The sequence below is a fragment of the Haplochromis burtoni genome, unplaced genomic scaffold (assembly GCF_018398535.1).
Source record: "Haplochromis burtoni strain Fernald_Lab_line unplaced genomic scaffold, NCSU_Asbu1 Contig_208, whole genome shotgun sequence".
Taxonomy (NCBI): Eukaryota; Metazoa; Chordata; class Actinopteri; order Cichliformes; family Cichlidae; genus Haplochromis; species Haplochromis burtoni.
This window is the reverse complement of record NW_024582569.1, coordinates 262,934-289,369: the sequence shown is the minus strand read 5'-3', so window position 1 is coordinate 289,369 and position 26,436 is coordinate 262,934. Positions and strand designations below refer to the sequence as shown.

Sequence of the window (26,436 nt, the reverse complement as noted above, 5' to 3'; positions counted from 1 at the left end):
GCCGCCAGCAATGGTTCTGTTCATTACTGTCTCCAGCTTGCCCCGGGCCCTCAGAGCCCTGTGGACATGATCGGCCTCCCTTAATGACCAGATGTGGCCTGGCCCTTGAAGTCAGTGCCAAGTGAGAACAGGTGGGCAACCTCAGCCAGTGGGCATACCACACACATACCAGAGAGGCATCGACACAGAGTGAGGCGAAGGAAAGACGTGGTCGTGTTGGTGGTGGTGGTGGTGGTGTGTGTGAGAGAGGGGTCTGTGTGAATGTGTGGAGGGGTGCTGAGAGCACAAGTGGAAACAGCCCATGAGACTGGATGATGCTTCTGGAAATCACACACTCTGCACTAGGATTATGGAAGAAAAGGGCCAGGTTTATATGGAGAGCAACAAAAGGGCAGGGACAAAGAAATACAACCAGATAGCTGCCAAGAGACCTCGCCAAAATGGCAAACCGAGCGTATCAGTGATTCTATAATTCTAGAGTGCAGAAAGAAAAATGTAGTTTAACACACAGAGGGCAACATAGAAAAAAACAGGAAAAATATATGGGTGTTTTTGGAGTAATACTCCTATTACTATAGCACTTCTAAAGCTGATATGAAAGGGAAAATAGAAAAAAAAACTATATATTGAATGTGCACATAGATAACGTTTCAGGTATATAAACCATACTATACATACTAGTCATACTCACTGATGTGTTAATAATCTAAACTCCAAGCACACTCACACACACTCCTTTCACTTTTCCTGCCTTCCAGATGTTTGATGGAAGAATAACTGCTGTTTTGTTTTCTCATTGTGCATAATGTCTTCTATTTCAGCAATATTAATAAAGTGTGCTTCAGCGAAAAGCTTCAATCCATCGACTGCGCACAAAATACACATTCAGCAAACTATTTTGGGTTTTTTTGCCCCCCAAATGACTGCAATGGAATAGACGCAGTGTTGCACAAGGACAAATATGCAAACCTTTATAGTGCTCAATAGAGAACGCATTCTCTGTAATGTGCTCTCTTCTGTTTAATCACTTACAAATACTCAATAAATGCATATTTTACGAGTTTTTCAATGAAACTGAAAAGGCAACACCTAATTACACAGTCGCTGATTGTCGCGTTAGTAATAACCATTTCCAGCTGATGATTTTCTGTTTGTTTTTTTTTGAGGATGTTGCTCCACTTTGTGCCGTGGACTTGATGAGGCTACTATTATCATTATTCACGCACACATTTCTGAGTTGTGGTAAAGCTACCACGCAAGGTGCTCACCCGTCATTAAGAGCACCTTGGGTTTTCATTGTCTTGCCCAACAACTTTATGGTGACATGAGGAAACTGAGGAACCAAACCTGCAATTAGTGAACCCGCGCTGCCACCTGAAGCACAGTTTTGGTAGATATATTTCACTCATTACGTGTCTGTTGCACTAGAAATTAAAGTCTAGCTTCACAAAAAGTCAAAGCAAACTTTGTGCATAAATTACTAAAATAGAGCAAAAGGAAATGTAAATGTGCTATTTATGTGCTTATATATCTCCCTGTAGTTTTCCAGGTTCGGGTTGTGGTGGTTTCCTCAAACAGGTTCTCCAATTCCTCATAAGGAATCTTGAGGTGTTCCCAGGGATATGTAACCTTTCTATCATCTTCTGGGTTTGCTCCAGGGTCTCTAGTTGGACATGTCCAGAATATTTCCACAGTACACAGGGGAAGGCACCGTGATCGGGTTCTCGAACAACCTCTGAAGCAGCTGTTGTATTCCAAGCCCTCACTTGATACTGGAGCACCAAAAGCTCAAAGGCGAAGGCAGGTTGGAACTTCAATTGACAGCTAAATTGAGGGCTTTACCTTAGTGCTCAGCACCCTCTTTTCCACAATTTGAAAGATTCCACACCAATCCACCTATTGATCCTATCTTACTCTTACCTCACCGAATCCCAGTATCTTTAGAGCTCTTCACTCAGGAGAAGATTCAGTATAATAAAATCTCTGAAAACACACAGATTTTCTGAAGTACAGCACTCACTGTGAAGTACCTAAATTATCACCAGGTATACGTTCACGACTCCAGCTATATGCTTCTAAAGACCTAAAGACAGCCAGCAAATAGCTATGATTTTGGCACTTCTAACTCTGACAGTACACAATAGTTTCATGCACACATGCAGCTCTCAATCAAACCTCACATGAACCTTTAATATCTCTGTAAGGGTGATGATAGAAGGAGACAAGTCCATACTGCATATATCCATTCAATGGTTAAGTTTGACGACTGACATGGGCTCGTTCCTGGAAAAGCTCAGTAGTCAGATCCAGTTGTTGAATTGATGTGTGAGTTTCAATTTACAAAAACATGACTCGACCGCCAATTTGTACCAGCCTATGAGAACAAATAAGAGTATATATTCCTTACCATGGCACTCTGGTTGTGTGCCCAGCCAGCTTCCATTGGCCAGACAGGTTCTCTCCGGAGAGCCCTTCAGCGCATAGCCTGGCTCACAGCTGAAGCGGACAACACTGCCCACCGTAAACTCCTCTCCTAGACGGATCCCATGCACGGGAACGCCCGGATCACCGCACAACCCAGCAGCCTCTCCTGAAAAAAAAAAAGACAAAGAAATAAAAACTAAACGTAGCACGAAACAAATAATTTCTGACAACCCGAACACATATGAGAAATGTGCTCTATATTTTCTCACCTCACTACAGTCAGTTACTTCCAAAACACATTTTACTGCTCTTTATTCAGCACGGTGAACACGTAAAAAATGATGTGACTTTTTCATTTCACTGCTTTGACATATCTTTTACACCTTCCTTCAATAATTCCAGGTCTTCCATTTAAACAAGCTCAAAACGCTTAGCACTGCTGCTCATTTTACAAGGCACCATCCAACATCGCTTTAATAGCGCACAGCTAAGAAAGTCGGCCAAATCTTTATAAAAATGTTGTGTTTATTGCCTGTCGAGAGAACACTGGCAATCTGCAGGATATACTGTATATGGATGTCATGAATTATGACATTAAACTGTCAGAATGGTACTTTATTTTAAACTGCTTGTGTGTCTCTGTGTCTGTACTTTGTGGATATGCATTTGGATGTATGGGCTTCCCCACAGCCTTATTCCGTGCGCGACTATAGTTGAATCCCTGAAGCAAAGCGCTGTTAGAGGAGTGGGAGTAAGGGGGGGGTGACGTCTTTATACTGCTTCATAACCCGGCTGAAGTATGGGCATTGATGTTCCTCAGTCTAATGTGAGCAGATTAAAACAGTTTTATGGAGGACACTTTCTTTGCCCTTCAGGTCTGTGACACAGACAGGCAACTCCATCTTTGGTCCACCTACTTTGCTCATTACCTTCCAGCAGCTGCCACCTAAACTCTTTATTTGTTGGCACGCCGTTGTGAGGGCCTCAGTGTGACTGGGCGATGCTATTGCATCTGAATAATCTATTATTAGATGGAGAAATATGCAAAGAATGCAAAGAAACCCAAAACGTGTGGCTTAGCACAGGAAACACCCCAAAATATGAATGGAATTTGGATGGTTAGAGTCTTTTCTTATGGATCTCCTTCAGAAAATATTGTCAGGTTAAGCGTTTCGAACTCTTATTCTGGGTGTATTTTTCCATACCAGAGCAATGTGGTGGCGAGCCGCTCCACTGCCCATCCAGCTGGCACATTCTTGTTGTATTGCCAATGATGCTACGCTGACCGATGCAACTGTAGCGAATGACGGAGCCCACTGTTCGACGGTCACCTGAAAGCTGGGTGTAAGGAGGCACGCTGGGGCGGTCACACAGCACCACTGTCCGAACAGAGCAAAGAAACGTTTTAGGCATCACATGTTGAATATGTTGATTTAAAATGAATACAATACTTTATATTTACTAACAGTGTGGGTATCTTTCCTCTGCTGTAAAGTTGCAAAAAATAATTATCTGTAAGAATAGCTAAAAGAGCTGGTGTAACAACACCCCTTAGTTTTTTGGGCTCCTGTTTTGAAGATTGAAATTGAGTATTTTGCCTATTACCATGTTTTTGTTTATTTAAACCAGACAGCAGGAACGATGAGTCAGTCTGACAGAGGAACCAAGAATGCTGCCTAATCTGATGGTAGTAAGCCCAGGTGCCTTAAAGTATACCCTCTGTAAATGTCTATTACAACAAAAAAAAAATAAGACAAACAAAAATATTGTATTTTAATAAGTAAGATTTGAAACTACTCATTGAGGAGATCAGTTCATCAGGAAAGTGTTTACAAAGATCATAAATGAAGTCTTAAAAATAAGGTTTTTGTCTCATATACGTCTATATAACTCTTCAGGAAGAGTTCAACCAATATCGGATTTTCACTACCGATATCTGAAATATCAGCCGATATAAATACACTGATTTCCTTAAAATGTGTTATTTGTGCTAATTTACCAGTCTTCTCTGATCAGCTGGTTGTCATGTGTTCCAAATGCATGTGTTGCCAGCAGGGAAGTTGAAGAGTGCCCTCTAGTGGCCAAACTGTGCAACATCAATAACATGACTGAAGGGTGTTTCTCCTGTCTCTTCTTTACTTTTTTCATTTTCATATCAATCAATACTGATACCAATGTATTAGGAAATAGCCAGTATCGGCTGATAACATCGGCCAGCTTATATATCGGTGGGGCTCTTTTTGGAAGCAGAAGAGTTTATGCATTACAAACGTTATAAAGGTTTAAATTTTAAGCATAAGCGATAACAACACACTACTGTTTTAAGAATTTTTTTTGGGGGGGGGGGTTAAAGTGATCTTATTCAGTGTATAATGCGAACAAATAAACAAAACAATATGCCTCATCACCTACAACAACCCAGAGATTACTCACACAGGCATTTGGGTAGGGAGCGGTCCCAGGTGCCATCTCCCTGACAGGAGATCGAGCTGGTGCCCAGCAGGTAGTAGCCTGGACTACAGCGATATGACACAGTGGTTTGGAAGCTGTAGCGATGCGGCCCGCTGGACAGTACCTGCCTAATACTGTTCTCCACATGTCCTGGCTCTGTGCAGTTAACAACTGAAAGAAAGGAACACAGAGGGGAGCGAGGGAGTTAGCGAGACTGCAAAAAAACAACACATTAAGCAATAAGCATTTACATTTTCCTTTTTACAGTTAATAGCAAGAAAGATGAAAGAAGACTCTCATACTGGTAATAGACCACATGTCCTGATATTGATATGACTGTCTCCCACATAGAGACTCAGTTTTAGAAGCATAGTTTTTTTGGTTTATTTTTCTTCGTGCCAACTCTGTCCATTACTTTCCCCATCGACTGCTTCCGCCCATCCATCTATCCACCCCAATCCAAATGAAGTAGGAGGCAGACTCCGGAAATAAACATTTGCTTCATTAGAGGCAGTCTCCTGCCGGCCGTCGTGGTGCAGAGATGGTGATGGATGGAAAGCTCACAGGAGAAGAGGCACCATGTCAGTTTAACACCAGATGGAGAGAGTTAGGGAAGGGGAGAATGAGGGATGAGTGAGGGACAGCACGGGAGAGGGTGGAGGGCTGTGCTGTACAAAGTTAGTGAGAAATAGGCCCTGATAGTGGCGAATATACTAAAAGTCGTAACAGAATGTGAGCTGAAGAATGTTACCAAAGCAAGCAAACTGAAATCTGATATTACCTCAACAAAGTCAGCACACAGTGGGGAGCAGCTGCTGTCTAGTCTATACCGTTAACCGCCACTAAATGTGTACTACGGAGCCAAAGTTCTAATGGCCTCTACAACGCTGTCTGGGAGTGCCCACGCAGCCATTATGCCCCAGTTGGCCTTGCCAGTCTCGCCCCCATGAGTATGCCTTAGCTACAGCCAAAATGAACCTATTGTATGCTAATGTGCCTAAAAGCTTGCTCATTCTCCTGCTCCCAAGCTGGCCAGCACAGCTAAATCATCCCCCAAATACCTATTATAATGTATTCCTTCCATCGGAGCGCTGACCTGTGGTGCCATCATTTACAACTTACCGCATAATAACACTACAAAGCGCATTTGAAGCAGTGGAGCTGCTTCAGCGCGAGGCTTTCCAAGCTCGGAATTCAGTTTTTGAAAAAATGTACTCAGGCAACACACACACACACACACACACACAGACACACAGAAACACTCCAAAGCGATCCAACACTCATCTAAAATGACTGACCTCCTGGTAAATTCTTGTGTGTGGAGAGAGGGGAAGTAAAAGGATGAAAGGAAAAGACAACTAAAATGGGAGAGGGGAAGAAGGGATGAGGTAATTCATCTCTGTTCAACTCAGAAGCGGGGACCCTGGTTACCCTCTCCTCCTCTTGGCCTTCTGTCAAGTAACAGCCCTGTAAGTGGTATGTCAAAGGGTCTTTTTTTCTATCCTGCGTCTCTTCGCTTTTATCACCGAAAGACAAACACGCACGAGTCTTCCAAGAAAGGCAAGTATAGCTGCAACTAAAATTGGTGATTAAAGAGGGGCAGAAGACTGGCTGCACTGACGGTGCTCTCGTGTTCCCTGCATTATTGATGGCACCTACGAACTCTTATAGTTAAAATCTAGACCATGGAAATCATTAGCTTTGTCTGACTGACTCCCGCCCTTACCCCTTTTTTCTGCCTTCTGCATCTATTTCTCTCTATGTTTTCATCTAAGAGAAAAGCTAAAGGTTTAGTTAGAACTGAGGTGTTATTACTGCACAGTTTCCCACTCAGGGAGGAAGTACATGCCAGACAGGAGAGCACACTTCACTAAATACGCCTCGATTGCTGTAATTACGGTGATAAATCTGATTGACAACGAGACCTCTAAGCTACTTATGTCTCCACATCAACAGTGGGGATAATGGCCGTCAAACGCACGCATCCTCCACCAACACAGCATTCACATAAAAAAAAGCCCCCTCAGAGTCAGCATCTGCATCGAAACAAGGCCAATGCTAATATGATGTCACTGCTAGAGCGAAGAGATTTAAAGCGTATGTCTGGGAGAAAATCTCGCCTGCTTATGCATGCAGCAGCCAAATGTGCTTCTCCCCTTTTTTATTAACCAAAGAAGCATTCCTGTGAGACTTGTAACCTCCCCATCCCATCAGAAGTGTCGGGGAAAAAAAGAGGCCACATTCTTTTTCTCCTCATTTAAAACAAACTCATGAGTCCATCAGTCTCCGGTTCTGTCACTGTCTTGTCACATTTAGGGCCCGACCTTGCGAGCGGCCCGTTTCTGCGCCTGTCACACAGCCTCAGTTAGTACGGACTTAGAGACAGACACGAGTGCCTGAGATGCGCCGCTTGTCACGAAAACACTGTCAAATTAAAAGTCCTTGCCTCGCTCATTCAAAGCAAAGCAGGGTACTTCTTATTCAGAGCTAAAGCCAGGACGCGGGTCTCCAAAGGCGGCTGCCTTTCATACAAGCTCAAGGATTCTGCGATTGTTTCTTGGCTCTCTCTGCATGGTTATTAACTGACTTTGTCTCTCTGACAGACAGGTGAGCCTAAGGGTGTAACAGAGGCAGCTAGGCTAAGAGGAAATAATACGACATGTAAATATTACCCAGAACCTCCACGGACCATATGGTTGAAACTGCGGTAATTAAATGATCGGGTCTTCTCTTTGAGTTTCATTTCATTTTCCTCTAATACGTGTCAGTTAAACTCATCCTCTCCCCAGATGCTGCTGTGCTTCGCCTGCGCTCTCATTGTGATTGGGGGAGAGTAAAGAATACCTGCACCTCCATAAGCAAGGGTGTAGATACAAACTCACTTTTTGCATCAGGTACCAACCTCAACAAGACTTGTGCCTAATGCTGGACTATTGTAACTCATTATTATCTCAGCCTTTGATCCAGCTGATCCAGACTGGTGCAACAAGAGTACTGACAGGGATGACAAAGAGGGCGCATATTCCTCCCACATTAGCTTCTCTTCATTGGCTCCTTATTAATCTAGTATTGAATTTAAAATCCTGCTCCTCACATACAAGGTCTTGAATAATCAGGTCCCATCTTATCTTAAAGACCTCATAGTGCTGTATCACCCCAACAGAGCACTTTGCTCTCAGAGTGCAGGCTTACTTGTGGTTCCCAGGGTATTTAAAAATAGAAAGGGAAGCAGAGCCTTCAGCTTAGAGCCCCTCTTCTGTGGAACCAGCTCCCAGTTTGAATTCATGACAAACACTGCTTTTAAGGTTGGGCTTAAACTTTCCTTTCTGATAAAGCTTCAAGTCAACAACTGCTCCTAATGCACTGTCATTATTATTATTGTATTCATATTATTAAAAATCTGGAATTTGCATTAGATTTTTATTTTGGAATCAAAAGCTATGGTTTGTTTTTTTTGCATTTATGTATTTTTAACTGTCGTCTCTTTCCACAACTTTCCACAACGCATCTGGTCATTGCGTTTTCAGTGGGAGAAACTTTTCAGCTGGAACTTCTTCAGTCTCAGCTGACTGCAGGTTTCTACAACCTTATAAACAGTACATTAGCACAGTGACTGAAACTAGGATCACTAGCGAACAATGGGCTGTGAGGTCATCATTTCTTTTTATATTAAAAATGGATACATATATTTTGAAATGATGGAGTTGTCGTGGATAAACTGTCACACTAGTTTGTCTACACACGGCTAGTTAACCAACTTTGTTTCCTTTGCTTTTAATGAAATAATGAACGTCACACTGGTCACAGGACCTGGTAAAAGATGACATCCCGCACATATATTTTTTTTATCTTCACATGTATTCTTGGAATTGCAGCAATAAGGTACTGAGCATTGATTTGGCACTCACTTTTACACCTGGGTAGGATGTTGCTCCACTGCCCGTTGGCCTGGCAAGTCGATTTTACAGCCCCTTGTAGAACGTATCCAGTATTGCAGATGAAACGCACAACATCGTTTAGGTTAAACTGGGTTCCTTGGGTCATACCAAAGGTAGGGTTGCCAGGGTGGCCACAGGTGATGGCTGAGAGAGTCAAGGGAGAAAGAAAGTCATGTCTACACACTTGCTGAGCAGTTGAGTGAATGAATGGGCTTAACACCACCACCTTAGTAAGGCCTGTATTACAAAACAAAACAAAAGATACTAAAGCCACAGGCTCTACACCAGTGACATGTCTGATTTTTGCTTTAACCGCTGGCATCTTGTAAAGTAATCTTCTTACAAAATTATTTGTATTAAAAGAGAAATACCATGCATTCTTTTGGAATAATAATTTTGTCTTTGTAAGTAAAAGTGCAAAACATATATAGAAGCTTCTAAGTAAAAATGCTTGCAGCAATAAAATAACTGGTGATTAGTGCCAGCAGGCCCAAGTATAATCACTATGAACTGGCAGTCAGTTAGTGAGTTATGATCAGAACAAGACGACATGTGTGTCCATTTACTAAAAATCACTGCGGCACTTTAAACAGAGAGAGAAAGTCAGACACGCACTAGCTTACAACACACACAGCTTTACAAATAATAGGTGTTTGCTGTGGCACTTACGAACACAAACAGGAGTATGTCCTGACCAGTGGTGATCCTGTTCACAGACTCGCACTGACACTCCAATGAGACGAAATCCTGGGTTACACTGGTACACAACGCTGCCTCGATAGTTATAATTCTCCCCAATGATCTGGCCATTCACTATTGGCTCTGGAGTACCACAATGGCCCGCTGAGGATGAGCAAGAGAAAAAAAAGAAAAAGTCCCACGTAAGTGTTGCTAATAATACTTGAAGCAAAGTGCAGGACACATGGAAAGTAGTAAAACATTTTAGGGTGTTTAAGCTCTCACCCAGGCACTGGACCTGTGTTCCACTCCAAAGCCCGTTGGACATACACTCTCGCACCCGAGAGCCCACCAAGGTATAGCCTGTGTTGCATGAGAAAATAGCTGTAGCTCCATACACAGTAAGAGTTCCAATCTTGTGTCCGTTCGGTGGAGTCCCAAGGTCCCCGCAGGAGATGACTGAAATGGGGGGAAAAACACAAATGGGTATAGATTCCCATTGATTAGAAAACAGTTCTGTTTGGCTCCATTCTTTTTGTTTGGGTCAGATGAGCAAGATGTTAAAAGTCTTTAAAGTAAGAAAACTGTTTACACTCACTCTCGCAAACTGGGCGAGGATTTGGATAGTTCCATGTGCTGTTGGCTTGGCAGCGAATTACCCTTTGACCTCTGTAATAATATCCTGGGTCGCAAGTGAGCATCATGATAGCATCATATTGGTTTTGAGTCCCATAGATTAGCCTCCATCTCCCATGTTCCACTGCAGAGTGACCAATGTCGGGGCAGGTGACAGCTGGAAGATCAAAGATCAAACCATAATTCATTCAGATTAATTCTTTTTTTCTTGTTGGTGGTGGGTTTTTTGTAATGATTTGGGTTTTTTTCTACTTGTGACTGCAAACCACTACTATACTCACGAATACATCTAGGTGGGGCCTCTATGGGGCTCCACCTCCCAGACTCCTGACAGATCACTGAGGTGGTGATGGGCCCCGAGAGCCGAAATCCAGGGTTACATTGATAGGTGACTCTGGCTCCTAGAGAGAAGTCCTGGCCAGCAATGCTGCCATTAACAGGAGGAACTGGCATTCCACAGGACATGACTGGGAAAGAAATAAAAGGGGGGAAATGCAGCAGGTAGGTAAGATATCAAAAACTAAAATGCACAAACCATCTTTGTATGCAGGGTGCTTAGCTAACAACTGGCTTCCTGTACAAACACACTGTGAAAGCCTTCACCGATATGCAGTAAACATTAGCTTGGGCCACCATCTGCACAATATAAACAGTCTAGTGTAGAGAGAACACATGCAATTCATGTGGAGATTACACCTGGTGCAGACTTGACCAGACACTGAATGGCTGGCACTGGCGGCTCTGAGTTTATGCTTCAGCTGATTTTGTTAGCAGGGCTGGTGGAAAGTAGGATGTGGAAATAGAGCTTTTAGATTTCATGCTTTTGTTATAGAATAAAGGCGAAAATCTGAACACGCACACAAACACATTTCACTGATATTGGAACTCGATGAATGTGACACAATAGCCTTGTGAAATCTAAAATGCTACTTAGTAATTTTTAAAATAGACATATATTACAACTCTGTGGTTTTATTTGTTTTGTTTTATTTATTTATTTTCTTTCAACAAGCAATTCAATCAAACATCTGTGTAGTTTTTGTTAAATATGGGGAGTTTCAAAGATCGATTAAACTGCTGGACGTTTTCAAAAAGTGACAAGCAAACAACAGGCTAAAACCCAGCAGATTAACACATAAAGCAATTGAACTGAAGATCTTCTAAAGCAACAATGAAGTGTGCATCCTCTAAAACCGTCTTAGGGCTGCAGGTGACATCATCAAACTCTAATCTCAGAGATTCAGAGAAACGTTTTTATCAAATCATGCTATCACAATGTCTTCTTGAATCCCAATTGGCTAAAGTGTGCTAAAACTCGAGCAATTCATTACTTTTGAGAAACAGTGCGAGAGTAGACGCTGAATGAATCAGAAGGATAATGGTGAAAATAGTTTTATGAGCAAAATATCGAGACCAATCAAAACTATCTGACCCCTTTACTGATTTTATTAAACATATTTGTTATTTACTCATCAGTTGCTGCTGCCGACCGCTCACCTTGGCAAAGCGGGACCGGTGCGTTCCACTGGTAGATCACCTGTGCAGTCCGCGTACAGGTGGCACTGCTTTGGCCAATAAGACGAAAGCCCTGGTCACAGCTGAAACGCAGGGTGCTGCCGAGTTTTGTGCCTGTCAGACTGTGCACTGTGCCATTTACTGGGCTGTTTGGAGGGCTGCAGTAGGCAGCTTTGACACAAAAAGAAAGAAAGAAAGAAAGAAAAGATACAGGAAAAGATAAAATTGAGTTCAACGAGGACAACAAACAATCACGAGCCAATAAGATGCAGTTGTTAAAAAAAAGGTGACAGATTAATGTTCTTTCAATAGTCCCAGATCCCTTTTTCATCTTCTACCCCAGGTGACATAAAGGAGGATATGAATTTATACAAGTGTTAACCTGCAATTTCTTTCTGGCAAAACCCCCCAAAACTACTTGAGACAAGAAAAAATGATTAAAGAAAAATATTGTTCTGCAAAGCAAAGCTGGAGTTTGTCAGCTACCCCAGAGGAGATTCGTAAAAGTGACGGGTACAAAAAAGCAGGAACAAAGTGTCCGTTGTTGTTTTCGGTTAAAATTGGTAGCGGCGATGATCATTCATCATGGCAAATGGTGCCGACGATGGAGTCCAGGTTTCCAAAGAACTGAAGGCTCCCAGGCCTAAACTGTATTTTTGCAGATTTCACAATAGCGTGGCACATCACTGCACATCAGCTGAAGATTGAGGGAGTTTAAGTAAAGAAACGCAGATTGTCAAAACGGTTTTCAATTTATGCAACGGGATAACGGGACATAGGAAATGACGCTCGCTGTGGGAACTGCTGACTGCATTACATTTTTAGAAAAATGCTAATTTAAATTCAACTTGCTAACATGTGGGAATGGAAATGGCCTCTCTTTCAAGTTAGTGTGAATTTTTTAAAAACAGACAATCAGATGACTCTTCCCTGCTGTATAAAATCTTAAAGACATGTCAAAGGTTAGGATGTTTTTGCCCATTTTTAAACTGTTGCTACCTTGAAACATTTTTTTTCCCAAGGCGAGAGGTAATTTGAGCCTTTTCAAGTGAGCTGACAGACCTTTTTGTGGCACAGAAGAGATATTAGATAAAACACACTTTATGCAGAATTTGACACTGAGGTTCACTAAGAAAGATGTTAGATTTCTTAGGCGATGATACACGGCAGTTCAGTGCAGGCCTTGGGCTGTCAAAAGTAGTGTCTGAGCTTAATGTTGAAGAGCCAGACATCTCCACTCTCATCAGGAGGATGGCTTCTCATTAATGTTCTTCTTGATGACTACACAGATAAGAAAAAGAAGACATGCAAACCCAAATTAAATACCCTGCAAAGGTACTGTATATGTTCCTCTGCAAGGCCTTTTCCTGTCAGTCACTGTGACTGGCGGCTTCTGAGCCACCCTTGAGTTCAGTTCTTTACTTCTATCTGGGTCTAGCTCATTTGCCCGTGTTCATTTCTACTTGCCCTGTTATACAGTTTGTCTTTTTGCAATCAACCCTGCAGCTGCCGACAGAGTCGGGCTCACTGTAAGTTAATTGAATCCACGGAGAAGATGAATGGAGTGAAACAGTGAGGGAAGTCTTGGATGGAGAGTAAAAACAGGAAGTAATGGAATGGAATACCTTCCCCTTCAGAGAAAAGATGGATTGATGAGGAGCATAGCTGAACACAGTCCTATCTGTTTCTTCCTTCCCACTAAGATACCACAAAAGGTGATTCCATACAGACCGAGGCAACTCTTGGGTTCTCAGACAGACCTCAGTCTGTGGCTTAACCCGCTACAGCAAAATCCGTCAGTGCTTAGGAAAAAGATATTAAACGAGGCAAAAGAAAAATAGGGCAGAACATCCGGTTGGGGAGACAGAAAGCTCCGCTGAGAGGAGGGGAGAGAGACGATTAGTCAATCTGGCTGAGTGGTGTTGATACAGAACGGAGGGAGCCTTTTAAATATTTACACAGTCATAATTCACAGCGAGTTATGCAGGTGTCGTATACCAACAGATCCTTCACAGGAGCAGGACAAAACAGAGGAATAATAGGCAATACAAGACACAGTGTTTACTAATTCCCAAGTGTTGCAGATGCCTACCACCCCCACTAGGTTGTCATAGAGATGGCTGATATTTCTGGTCATCTCAGCTGCAGTTGGCAGTCCAAATATTGGTCTCCTTTAGAGAGTAAACCGAACGCACCACTGAAGAGACTGAATTTACAAACGAGGTCCAGAATTATCAAGTTAATATTCCCCAGTGTACATATGAAGCTGTCAATGTCTGCCATTCCACACATTTTAAGCATTTCGGTGTTGGCCTTGAATTTCATAAAGACTTGAAAACTTTAGAGAAATTCGATTTCGAAAGAAGCCATGCACCCCATGCTAGCAAATCGCTGCTTTAGACTCACCTGAGTAGCGTATGCGGAAGCCTTTGTGGCTGGTAGTGTGATCGAAGGACCAGTGCAGGTAGACTTTGTTACTGGAACTGGTGATGCTGAGCGGACTGGAATAGTTACCACTTAGTGTGATTAGGAGAGGACTCTGTCTGGATGGGCCTGGATGAAGACATGGGTGAGGGGAATGATGATTTGAGAGGCATCCAGCTGTAAAAATCACAAGACTACTAAAAAGGCATGGTTTTTATCTAAGCTTTTATGTTCTATAAATGTGAGATAATTTCTGTAAAGTATATTCTAGTCAAAAGTAAAAAACAAAAATGTAATGACTAATACTATATTATATATTATATATCTATATATCTATATATATATCATAACAATATATATATAATATATATTATATATTATATATATATATATATATATATATATATATATATATATATATATATATATATATATATATATATATATACATATATATATATCCACATATATATATTTGCACAGAATTTATCTTTATCCAAACAGAAGCACAGAAGTTTGAAAAATATCACAATTTCCTAATCTTCTAATGATGGGGAAAAAATAAGACTTCAGTCCATAATTGGCTTGGCAGCCCCAAGGTTAGCAAATGTCTGTTCCTCTACACTCGGCAGAAGATAAAAAGCACTAATCAGCATCACCAGTGTATACGATCACCACTTTCTCAGAGCAGCCTGGCAGAGATGCTGACTGTACCTCTAATCACATGCAAACGTACAAGGCAGATGTAGATGTTCTGTCACCATAAAAGGGAGCCTACGTTTGATTTTCTGTTACCAGTGGCAGAGAGCTTTGTTGGGAATAGTGGATTTAGCCTTCTGGCTTATTTTAGCCTTTAATTGCAGATATCTGTGAAAATGACTCTTTTTGCCAGGGGATATGTGAAAGGAGATGTCACAGGGAGTCCAGCTGGTAATCCAGACCAAGAAAACCACTAGGAAATGTAATGGTATAAACCAAACAGGTACAAACAGATAAACACTGTCGTTTATGTTAGCACTGATGAACACAAGTTCTCTGTCTTAACAGATGCAGTCACTCACCATCAAAGATTTCAAGCTCATCGAACTGACGGCTGGTCTGGAAGTGTTCGATAGTGAAAGTGATGTTGTAGCCGGGTTCTACCTTAACCACCCAGGAGCAGGACTCAAAGTGGGGAAAACCGTTGCCGGGCGACTGACTCATGATGACGCCCGTGGAGGCTGTGAGTATCTCGTTCATGGGACACGTCACTGTTGACAGAAAGAAACAGCAGAGAGACAAAACGTAAATCTATTATTGTGACCTACAGGAATGCTGATCTGTTCCTGTATTGTCGTTTCATAATTGCGCATCACATTCAGCGATTGTTCATTTGTTTTAGTGGAATCAATTTACCTTGAAACACAAATTGGATTGGTTAGAGCCATACTGTTGCTGGAGGGCAACTCAATGTGACTAAAAGCATAGCTAAGCTAATTGTCATTCTGGTCCTGATGCTGTCACGGGGAAACAAAGCTGTCCATGCTAAGTCACTCCAGGAAACGGCTTATACGTTATATAATATTACTGACTTGCCATTAGCGTATTCCGTCTTCTTTTCCCATTGTGAGTGTGCGACAGATGTGATGCTAACTCGGTGGTTAACGCTCACATCTGCCTCAAAGCGCCTTTTTGAAGAGGCACGTCTGGGCGGACCTCATACATCCGCTCATCTCATTTTCCCCCTCTGTCATTTGCATTCTTGCAGGACGTCTCCACGACATCCTTTGACATTTTCTAGTGGTTTCATTCCATATTATCAGACAGCACGCAGCGCTCCTGTCTGTTGTGTTTTTGCTGCAGTGCTGTAAAGCCAACCTTTTAATCTGACAGAGATGTCTGCATGCACACTGCAGCCCCATAAACAAGCTGCAAAATGAAAGGATGCAACATGCTGTTATGGCGACACAATGCAACAGCTACACTGTTTGTTTAAATACTACTTGTCTTCACTGTGTCTATATGCATAGAGAAGATGAAGCTGATGTGTAATAACACTTTCAACAAAGCTAAAAAAATCTCTGTAGTTGCACACAAACAATAAAAAAGGATTTTTCTACTGCTGTGATTACAGCTTTCAATAGTTTCCATAGAAAATTATCTAAGAACAAAATTTGCCATACCTAACAGTATTTAACTGTTTTAACACAGAAGCCCTGCTGCAACTCAATTTAAATTGCACTGAATTCAAGTCATCCAAGTCATGGTAATCCCATGAATAAACCTTAGCAAAGGTTGTCCCTTAGAAAGGTCATTGAGCCACTATTAATCATGTGTGTCATCACATGAGCAAGATGGGAAAAAATGCGAAGGTCATTACCTCCAGAGGTTTTGGGTGAAACCACTGTGAGGGCTTGCCCAATCCTATAATGTGACCCTATCAAGTCAGCTGATGCAAGATGACTCTCCACCTTTTGATTTTAGAACTGAGGAAGCCTTATGGATGAGAGGTGCAACATCTTCAAGAAAACCTCAAAGAAGTCCAATCATTTTCTTTCCAACCTCCTTAGACTCAATTCATTGCTATTTATACGGCACCATATAACAACGTGATCTCAAGGTGCTTTATATTGTAAGGTAAAGGCCCTAAAACAATAGAAAGAAAATCCCAACAGTTAGACGAGCCTCTAAAAACAAGCATTTGGTGACTGCGAGAAGGAAAAACCTCCTTTTAACAGGAGAGAACAGGCTCAGGGAGAGGCAGCCATCTGCCGAGCCCGGAGATGAAGGGAGGGAGACAGGACAAAAGACGTGCAACCCAACAGTTTAAGTCCTGTTGAAATTATGAATACATCCATTCCAACTAATAGCAATAAAAAAAGAGTATATTTAAGCTGTTACACGCCAAAGGCTTTAAATTCTTTCATTGGAGAAATCATTAAAAACACACACACATACATAAAAATGTACTGACAAACCGCTTAAAACAGCACTTACTCGACCAGGTGCTCTCTCTGCATGCGCATAGATTTTTTGCAAGCATTTGTGTTTGTCAAACAAATGTGGCAGAAAACTTTGCTTGGGGTATAAAGTATCTGCCGTGTGCTGCAATTTTAATACCCATGCACTGTTTTACCTTAGGGCAAAGGAAGCACTTGGCACTTTGAGGTCCTTCACAACAGCTGAGAAATCCTGAATTCTCTGACTGGAGCTCAAGCTGTGTGCCTCTTTTGTTGAGCAATGTGAAGCGACTATTAACTTGTAAATAGGTGAGCCTGTGTGTGTGAATGAACAGTTGTGCATGCCTTGGTTTGTTCATCATCTTCTATGTGTTCATAGGGGAAAAAGATTATGAAATTTGCATAAAAATATGGCAGAAAGCCTTGGTTTAAACAGCATCTGCAAATAATTCTTCCCGTTTGTTTTACTGGGGTTGGCGTGTCAGCTAGATGGGATTTATTCCCTCAGGAAATTTCGGATAATGTCAGGTAAGCTGGCATGTAAGAATTATTTTCTGTCAAATGTAACCATTTGTTGCATTTGCTACATTTCCCTAAGTATAATGCTTCCAAACAAACAATTAATATTTGTCAGTGTTCTTCATTAACCCAAAACAGCAGTTTAGTCTAAAAAAGAAAAAAAAGAAAAAAGAAAAAAGCCTGGCAAAGTACCACTTCTGGCATCGACTTCTGGAAGTAAAGCAACATTAATCACCTATGATCCTAAATTCTGAGAAGACATTCCCCAAGTCTGCAAAAATCATTTACAACGTCAAGCCCCTCAGTGGATATGAGTCAAAAAGGTTTAAATCCATCAGCGATAGTGGAAGTGATTGCACCTGGAAGTGGCATATAAAATCTAAGAGTGAAGTTCATTAAATGATCAATTCTCCGAGGATGAGATATGTGTTGTCAGTGACCTTTCAGAAAGCCTGGATGTGTCTTCAAAACTCCCTTCAGCTTGTCTCGGAGCTGATGGAAAGAGATGGGCAGGGGCGCTTATCTATAGGCTGCTACTTATTAAACTAATCCACTTTGAAATGAAGCATCACTCTGGCTGTAAACAAAAGGGTATTAGGGGACAAATCTGACAGCTGGAAAAAAGAAAGAAAAAAAAAGTGTGTGTGTGTGTGTGTGGGGGGGGGGGGGGGGGGGGGTTGCTTCGACACACAAGGTGAGATCAACGCAGATAGAGCTCAAAATGAAATCTCACTTTAATGAGACGAGGAGCGGAATAAACAGGCAGCAGGGACAGCGTTCTGTGAAGCGTCCCTTCTGTTTGTGGGGAAACTGTTCAAAGTTTGCAAATATCTTCCCAATCAAACTGCCCCTATACATAAATCTACTATATGTATCAAGCTTGAACTGCTGCATTGCCGTTGAGATGGCTTTTAATTAGCATAAGCCGAGGTCTGATAACGAGACGAATGAATAGGAAGGGCCACAACATAAGTATTAATGTGGATCAGGGCCTAACAACTCTTAGAAGTCAGGGATGACAATGAAGATGGGAAACGAAGGGGGTAGCTGTAATCCATTCTAACAAAAGAAGACAGGGGCAGAGAGAGAGGGGAAAAAAATCGGAGTACGCTGAGCGGAAGAGAGATAAATGAAGAGGCGAGAAAAACAAAAGGGGACAGGGATGAAGAAAGCTACTGTAACTAGCTGGGAAAGTAATGTGATGGATTATTATGCAGGTTTTAACCAGAAATCTGTCTGGGGGATAAACACAGGGATTTGGACTCATCAGAGCTCATTGTGTTTTCATTAATGAATTCAAGCAACACTTTGTACTGATGCTGCAGCTTTGTGTGTGTGATGCCTGAACTCCCTGTGGTCTCTGCAGACAGCAAATGTAGTTAAGGGCCGTGGGTCCAATACAACCCAGTGTAATCAAATAGAAGGGAAATCAAATGCTCAACCAAGCCACCGGTTGCTCCGATGGCAGCAAATACCCATCTGGATGACTGGCAACTGTTCTCTGAATTAAACAGCTAAAAAACTAAAGTTACTGTGTGTCAGTGTTTACATATTTATGATGGTAGGTTTTATTTCTCTGCCTGTATGACAGGTTTTTGGGAAGGTAGAGACAGATAGATCTGGGTATTGACAGACACCTGTGTGTTATAAAGTGTGTGGGAATGCACGGCACTCTGTTTTCAAGCAGCCTCAGACAATGACAAAGAAAGTCTGGGGAACAAAGGCTACATGTGTTATGTAAGAACATAAGTCTGATGTTAGTGAGTCATGGGAGAGAAGTGAGTGTCGAGTGAGGGAGGAGGGGAATGCAGAGGATGAGAGAGGATGCTGGCGCCGAGGGGGCAAGGAACACTGCAGACCCGGCAGTGGTTCCAGGGCTGCACTCTTGGAAGACTGTCACAGAATGACAACATCCAACGCTGCGTAACCCAGACACCAGCTAGACCGGCGTGGAGGTGCATACAGTATACGTATACAGCGACTCAGTGTGTGTTTGTGTGCGGGGAGTGAGGGCTGCTAAATGTGCAGGGAGGGTTTTGCTTGTCAGAGCTAGAAGTGGTGATTTGATAGGTGCAGCTGCAGCCGGCATGTCCCCTGCATTTCAATGAGCTGTTGCTCTTCGTCTCTTCACTGCCCTCCAACTAAGTCTCTCCCTGTCTCCCTTTCTCGCCTTGCTTTTAAACTCTAGCCCCACTCTCACTTACTCACTACCCTTCTGCTCATTTAGCAATTTCTCCTCCATCTTTTCCAGGCCAGTTTTTGGCTTTTTCCAGCATATCCAGAGTTATACTCAAACTGCTCTCTTCCTATCGGTTTATCTTTTGACCCTCTTCTCTCTCCCTCTCATTCGAGCATCGTCTTTTAACTTTTTTCTCTGCTTTCAGCTCCCTAAAAAAAGCTAATAAAAGCTAGAGAAAAGAGGAGCAGGAGGTGGGTTGTCTGTTCTCAGTACATTAGTCAGCACAAAGGGAAACAAATTGTTGAAGGGAATTTTGCAACTGAACCTATATTAAAAGGCACTGAAAAATTACTGGATTTTATGCATTAGTTTGATTCAATTTTATTTATTTAGCACCAAATCACAACAACAGTCGCCTCAAAGTACTTTATATTATAAGTTAAAGAGCCTACAACAACACAGAGAAAACTCCAACAATTAGATGACCCCTTTGAGCAATCACTTAGCGATGGTGGGAAGAAAAAAAATCCTGTTAACAAGAAGAACCCTTCAGCAGAACTAGATTTAGGGAGGGGCAACCATCTGCCAATGTTCCATGATTGTAAACACTGTAGGCTTATTCTTGCACATATAGAGGTGCAAATATCTGTCTGTGGGGTAAAAATGGGTGGCAAATAAATCCAGGGAACATACATACAAGGGACTGCCTTGTTCCTCTCGCTTTTTGACACTTTCGGTATTCTCCGTTCTGCCTCTCACTGGGTGTCCTAAGCACTTTCCACATCTCCATTATTAGCCTACACATAGTTCCTCTTACCCTTTCATTACCCTCTTGCTTTCGTCTAATTCTTTTTTGTATCTCTCTCCTTTTTCACCTCATGCTGAGAGCTTTGCATATTTTTCCTATTTAGTACACTAAATTAGTTGCATTTATCAAACTTCGCCTAAACCTCCCTCTCGCCCACCACCTAACCCACAAACAGAACGGGACACACGAAGCATTCTTAAACGAGACACACATTTCCAATAAAGAAAGAAAGAAAATGAAAGATACGCTTTTATGATACTGTGAAGCACAAACCCCTTTATGCACCCAGTCTCTCGCCCCGAGGAAAATTAGCGTGCACAACGTGCAGCATTACGATGTTATAGCGCGTGAGGTGGGTGCTGCATTCCTCTGGGAGGACGATATCTCAGCATGTAGAGAGCGCCACAGCAGCCGCGCTCGGCCTCACGGGAGCCAAGCATCATCCGCCGAGATGGGAAATGGTACCAAGCTGATATCTGGCTGTCGCTCCCTGACTACAGGCAAAAAAGGGTACCCGCAGGAGCAAGAAAAGAGGCGAAGCTCCATGTTTGAGTCATCAGCCCATGATTAGAGCTAAGGGATACATAACACTGCTGAAAATAAACTCATACAGTCCCTCTTGGAGGATGAAGGCAGTGTTGACTTGTGCTACATATAAAACATTATGATTCATCAGACTCGAAAATGGTTCGATGCATCTTAAGACATATATTATGTAAACAAAGCACATCACTGCATTTGGTGCTTAAACATTTTGTGTGTTCATATTCAGACTGGCCCTGCTGCTTCTGTGCTGGTGCACTTAGAATGTGTGTTTTTTTACACCATGTGCTTGATGCTATTTGATCAGCTTAAATGTAGGAGAGGATAAAAATGGTACAGGCAGATAGGATTACTTTGGAATACTGTAAGTTATTTCTTTTGACAGTAAAGTGTCTTAACTATCACAAGAACTCATAACCAGTAGGACTTACCTATACCATATATAGTTCTGACATACTGTTTATTTCACAGCAGCAGAACTCTTTTAAAAAGCCACTTAAATGAATGACGTCATGTTCTCTTTTTATGACATAGAGATGAGATTACCATTTGTCTTCTTGGTGCTTTTTAGGCAAAATATACACTTACCGGTAGTGGCAGTTACATGTTGCTAGAAGAGGTTAGACCCTATTTTTCTTGGTGCTTGAAACATTTCTCAGAGATTTTGGTACATGATACAGTTAATGCAGATTTGTCAGCTGGACATTCATGATATCAATCTCCCCTCCCACCACATCCCAAAGGTGCTCTATTGGATCTGACTGAGATCTAGTGACTGTGGAGGCCACTTGAGTACACTGAACTCGATGTCATGTTAAAAAATCAGTGTAAGATTATTTGCCTTTTGTGGCATGGCATGTTATGATGCTAGAAGCAGCCAGAAGAGGTCATAAAAGGATGGACATAGTCAGCAACAGTACTGCGGTAGGCAGGGGCATTAAACAACTGCCATACAGAAGCCCAAATTGTCAAGAAAATGTTGCCAAAATGAATACACCTTCACCATCAAACTGAACTCTTAATACAACAGAGGATGGATCTGTGCTTTCGTGTTCTTTATGCTGTTTTCTGACCCCACTATCCAAAAGTTGCAGCAGAGATCATGACTCATCAGACCAGTCAGTGATTTTTCCATGTTGTTATTATCAGCTCGAAAGAGTCTGACCTCTGGTAAGGCATTTTCTCCAGTATATCAACAGTTTCTGAAACAAATCCATGCCACATTCAAAATCTCTAAAATGTCCGTTCATCCGCATTCTGAAGCTCGGATTGAATTTTTGCAGGTTGTCCTCACTATGTCTACATGCCTAAATGCAATGAGATGCTACCATGTGATCAAATATTTGTCCTAATGAGCAGTTAAACAGTAATATCTAATGAAGTGGCCAGTGAGTTTATATTTAGGCCATGAGGTAAAATCCCAGTAGACCAGCTGATCTCAGTGGTGGCCCCTGATGACTCAACCTTATGAACATTGGCAAATTTGATGTAGGGCACACTAGTTAAGGTGCTTTAGCCTTCTGCAAGATCCTTCACAACCCATCACCGTACTGTGTCCAACTCAGTGTTGTATGCGTCACAAAAATCACCTCCCAACCCTTGTTTGATGTGTACAAGTGTGCTCAAAGCTAGGATATCCAGGGATATATCAATGGTACTCCAGGATGTTTTCAAGTTGTAAACAAACACTTACCATCACATGAGGGTGGAGGGCCCTCAAATTCCAAATGTGTACCTAGCCGACAGGTCAGGATGCTGTTTCCACTTAATTGGTATCCTGGGAGACATCGGTAGCGCACTATATCACCTGAAAACAGTGACGGACAAAGGAGAGCAACAGTCAAGGTCAAGGTCAGAAGCAGTAGCATTAACTGTTATGATACATGTAAAAAGTGCTCCGTATAAAGGATTCTATAACAATACAGAAGTTATCATCAGTCATGTGTTTCAGTGAAAACTGGGATGAATCTGTGGACACAAAAATCCCCATGAGATCCTACAGACACTATGTCAGTGTTGCTACTTTTATGCCTCTGAATAATAAAGGTCAAATAGCTACACAAACACAGAAACAGGAATTCATCTCTGTTGTCTTCAAAGGGAATGAGATCACCTGCCCTAGGTGATGCATTTGAGGTGTGTCTGAATGGACTGTGTATTCAGCGAACCTAGGCAATAAAAACAGCCAAAGTTAGAAGCTTCATGAATGCTTCAAAATGCTACAGTTCTGCAAATCTGCATGGGAACAACATTAAATACAAAAAGGCAGAAGTGTCAGTGCCGTTGTGTTTAAGTGCATGGGTCTTATTGTGACAGCATTTCCACCTACCAATTTTAAATTCCTTGCTTGCCATCAGAATCTCAGCATTAGGAATGATGGAGGGAGGGAGGCAGTACTGTAGTCTGTAAGCTGTGAGTGCATCAAAGACATGAAAGGAGTTAAACAAAGAATATATGTAAATCAAGAGCTAGAAACAAAGCTAGATCCACACCATGTACAAACCTTGATAGCTGATACGAAAGAGTCCACCCTTCTCTGTATTACTACGGAACCGTATCAGCACCTGATTGGATGTGCTGCTGGGTGGGTCGTTGGGCTCTCCATCAGTAAACACACCTAGTTTCCTGGCTGTTTCTTGTGGACCATCCCTAAAAATAGAGGAATGTTGCAAGTCAACCATAAATTCAAAAACAACAATACGCTGGAAACACCAGCCTATGCTCCAGAGCTCACTTGTATAAGAGCCATAAAGAACCTTAAGGGTCTGTGATGCAAACAAACTACTAAGCCACATGCCAGATTATTGTCAAGCAGCTTCAGAAGAGTATAATCAAGCTGCTCACACTTCAACAAACCCAAAGAGATTACCCCTCACCTGTTTTGGATGATTATGTTAAAATAAGGTAGAATTTAGAGATACAGTAAGCGTGGAGTGACAGGTCTCGACTGTGGTGCTCCTGCTAACAGCTATCCAAAGGGAGTGTCTCTGGAAGCTGTGGCCCAGCCTTGGCAGTCCCCTGGTGTGGGCATGGCCGATTAAGCCAGCTCCCAGATTCCTGCCACAACCATTCAGCTTAAAAACCATCTGTCTTTGGCTGTCAGACTGGGCATGGGAGATTACAAGCAGCTCTGGAAACGGCTGGCTAGGGACTGCTGCCTGACAGCACTCTAGCCAAGCCGCCATTAAGGGGCCCATTTCCTTGGCTCAGTAGTTCAGTGGATAGATACACAGCGGTGGTAGCTGGAAAATGGGGAACAAGATAGTCCCCCATCTTGGCTCTGTAGGAACTAGCTGGGAAAGATCAGCACAGCGGGGACCATTTAGAGATGAGAAACAATACGATAGAAAGTGGACATTTTGGCTCGCTTTAGCCATGTTGACTTAAATTATCGGTGGTCTAAAAAAGCCTCAAACAAATTTCTATGAGTAGCGCAAACAGTTAAACGTAGATGTCACCAAAAAACCATGTGGATCTTTCATGTGGTCATGTTGCCAGGTTGGCTGGCAGTCAGACCTCCTGTCTCACTGAGAGCTGGGACCTTTGGAAGCTTTGGAGGATCAACTAGAACTGGCAAACATCGTGTATGCAAAAACCTGGCTTTGGTGCCACATATGGCAATTTTAACCATGTATTATGGAGGTGATGAAAGGAAGCTTTACCCACTGATGCTCAGTCAAGCACAAAGGCAAAAGTGTATTTAACACATCGTATTAAAAGACAAAAACAACAAATAATCAAAGATTAAAGATTAAAGAAAGCCTGATAACAAGTTCTTGAGAATTTTTTGAGACGATGGTGAAGTTTAATACTGCTTTCCTCAAAATAACAAACTGTCCGCATTGTCTCATTGAAACTATTTCTGCATATCTGGAGCCTGTTACGCTGTCATTTCTTACCAGACAGTAATGAAGTCGTGTGGCCCATGAACTTGAAGGAGGGAGAAGTTCAGTTTGATGCCAAATCCAGGAGCCACAGTAATCAGCCAGGAGCAGTCAGCTGAGCTTGGATACTCCTCAGGGTAACCCGGGGAAAAGATGGTCCCATTGTCTGATGTGATGTTCCCACCACAAGGCACTGAGAGAGGGGGGTGAAGACAGGGAAAGTGTATATTTTATATAGGCAGGACAGATACATTAGGGTTGATACATAATTCAGGCACAATCAGCGAAAAAAGAGTTTTTCATCCCTCTCTCCTCCTGCTTCTCTGCTCAGTGTCTCTTTCCCACTCTCCTTCACTTTTCGACTGGTGCCCAGGCGCTTGTCTGAGCTAAAGATTAGCCAGTAAAGCCTGTTAGTAAGTGGGGACTTGGATGGAGTGTTTTGCTAAGATAAGGCCTCAACCCTTTCCCATTGGGGCAGTAGAGAGGGAGTATGGAGATGAGGCGAGGGTTTCATGTGGACGAGGCTTTTGAGGTGTGTGTGTGTGTGTTTGTGTGTATATATGTACAGCAAGTGTAGAAGGGGTAGATATGTGTGAGTGTGCAAACTCTGAGTGACAGGAAAAGGTTACAAGTGCGTGTACACTGATCTGATCTGGCAACACTAGAACCCCACACGTCGATACATGCCTGATACCCTTGAGTAAAAAACAACAACAACAAAAGAAAAAAAACAACTGCACAATCACAAACAGTAAATCACACTCAACCACTATTCATTGCATCACATAAATGTCTTCATTTGCTTTGGAAATGAACAAATCCTTCACAGTCCCCAGGAATTTCTAACCACAGCTCAGCATTGCATAAAAATATATCTAGTCTAGCTTCCTGAAAAAAGCCATATTATTTCTGCCAGTAATTTTGTTGTTTTGATGTGTATTAAATCTACCAAGCCCAAAGCAGAAAACACAATCACGCAGCACTGCGCAATCTGAACACTCTCTATCTCGCTTACTCTTTTTTTTAAAGACTAAAACACCTAAAACACTTTTAAAACACCATTCACTTTCTGATCTAGTAATAATGAATTCCCGTTTAAACCTAGATTTCTTTTGAAACATTTCCAGTTCTTCTTTAAATATCTTCTTAAGCTTTCATGTGCACAAACTTTAATCATTAACCACCTTATTCTGTATACGTCACTTCCTGCAACCTCTAGTTTGTATATGTATTAATCCTTTGCAGAACAGTTAAATATTATGCTTCCATAATTCCAGAAACTTAACAAAGTTCAAATGCATGAATTTAGCGGTTTCCATTAAGGCTGCAAGACATTACAACCATTTTTCCAACATGCTAGTTAGGAGCATTACCACTTGTGGCTGCACTTATTACGTTACTAGCAGGGGATCTCATTATGGTCACAGACCAGCCAGTAATTTTAAATGACTGTTATCTGCAAACACATCCCTGTAACTGGCCTCAAATTATGCCATCC

General features: G+C 42.1%; 1 protein-coding gene across 2 annotated transcripts in view; it reads right to left on the bottom strand.

Annotated features, from left to right (window-relative positions):
* The window catches only part of csmd2 (CUB and Sushi multiple domains 2), a 263,474-nt gene that overhangs the window by 21,282 nt on the left and 215,756 nt on the right, over positions 1 to 26,436 (bottom strand). For both annotated transcript variants that reach the window (XM_042226362.1, XM_014338052.2), the window contains 15 exons: positions 24,954 to 25,131; positions 23,558 to 23,703; positions 23,384 to 23,464; positions 22,748 to 22,861; positions 15,128 to 15,316; positions 14,049 to 14,195; positions 11,625 to 11,813; positions 10,409 to 10,594; positions 10,090 to 10,284; positions 9,777 to 9,950; positions 9,483 to 9,656; positions 8,784 to 8,957; positions 4,858 to 5,046; positions 3,630 to 3,803; positions 2,408 to 2,590 (listed from right to left, as the gene is read on the bottom strand). In XM_042226362.1, the coding sequence (XP_042082296.1) occupies positions 2,408 to 2,590; positions 3,630 to 3,803; positions 4,858 to 5,046; positions 8,784 to 8,957; positions 9,483 to 9,656; positions 9,777 to 9,950; positions 10,090 to 10,284; positions 10,409 to 10,594; positions 11,625 to 11,813; positions 14,049 to 14,195; positions 15,128 to 15,316; positions 22,748 to 22,861; positions 23,384 to 23,464; positions 23,558 to 23,703; positions 24,954 to 25,131 (2,493 nt within the window). The remainder of the gene's footprint in view (positions 1 to 2,407; positions 2,591 to 3,629; positions 3,804 to 4,857; positions 5,047 to 8,783; positions 8,958 to 9,482; positions 9,657 to 9,776; positions 9,951 to 10,089; positions 10,285 to 10,408; positions 10,595 to 11,624; positions 11,814 to 14,048; positions 14,196 to 15,127; positions 15,317 to 22,747; positions 22,862 to 23,383; positions 23,465 to 23,557; positions 23,704 to 24,953; positions 25,132 to 26,436) is intronic.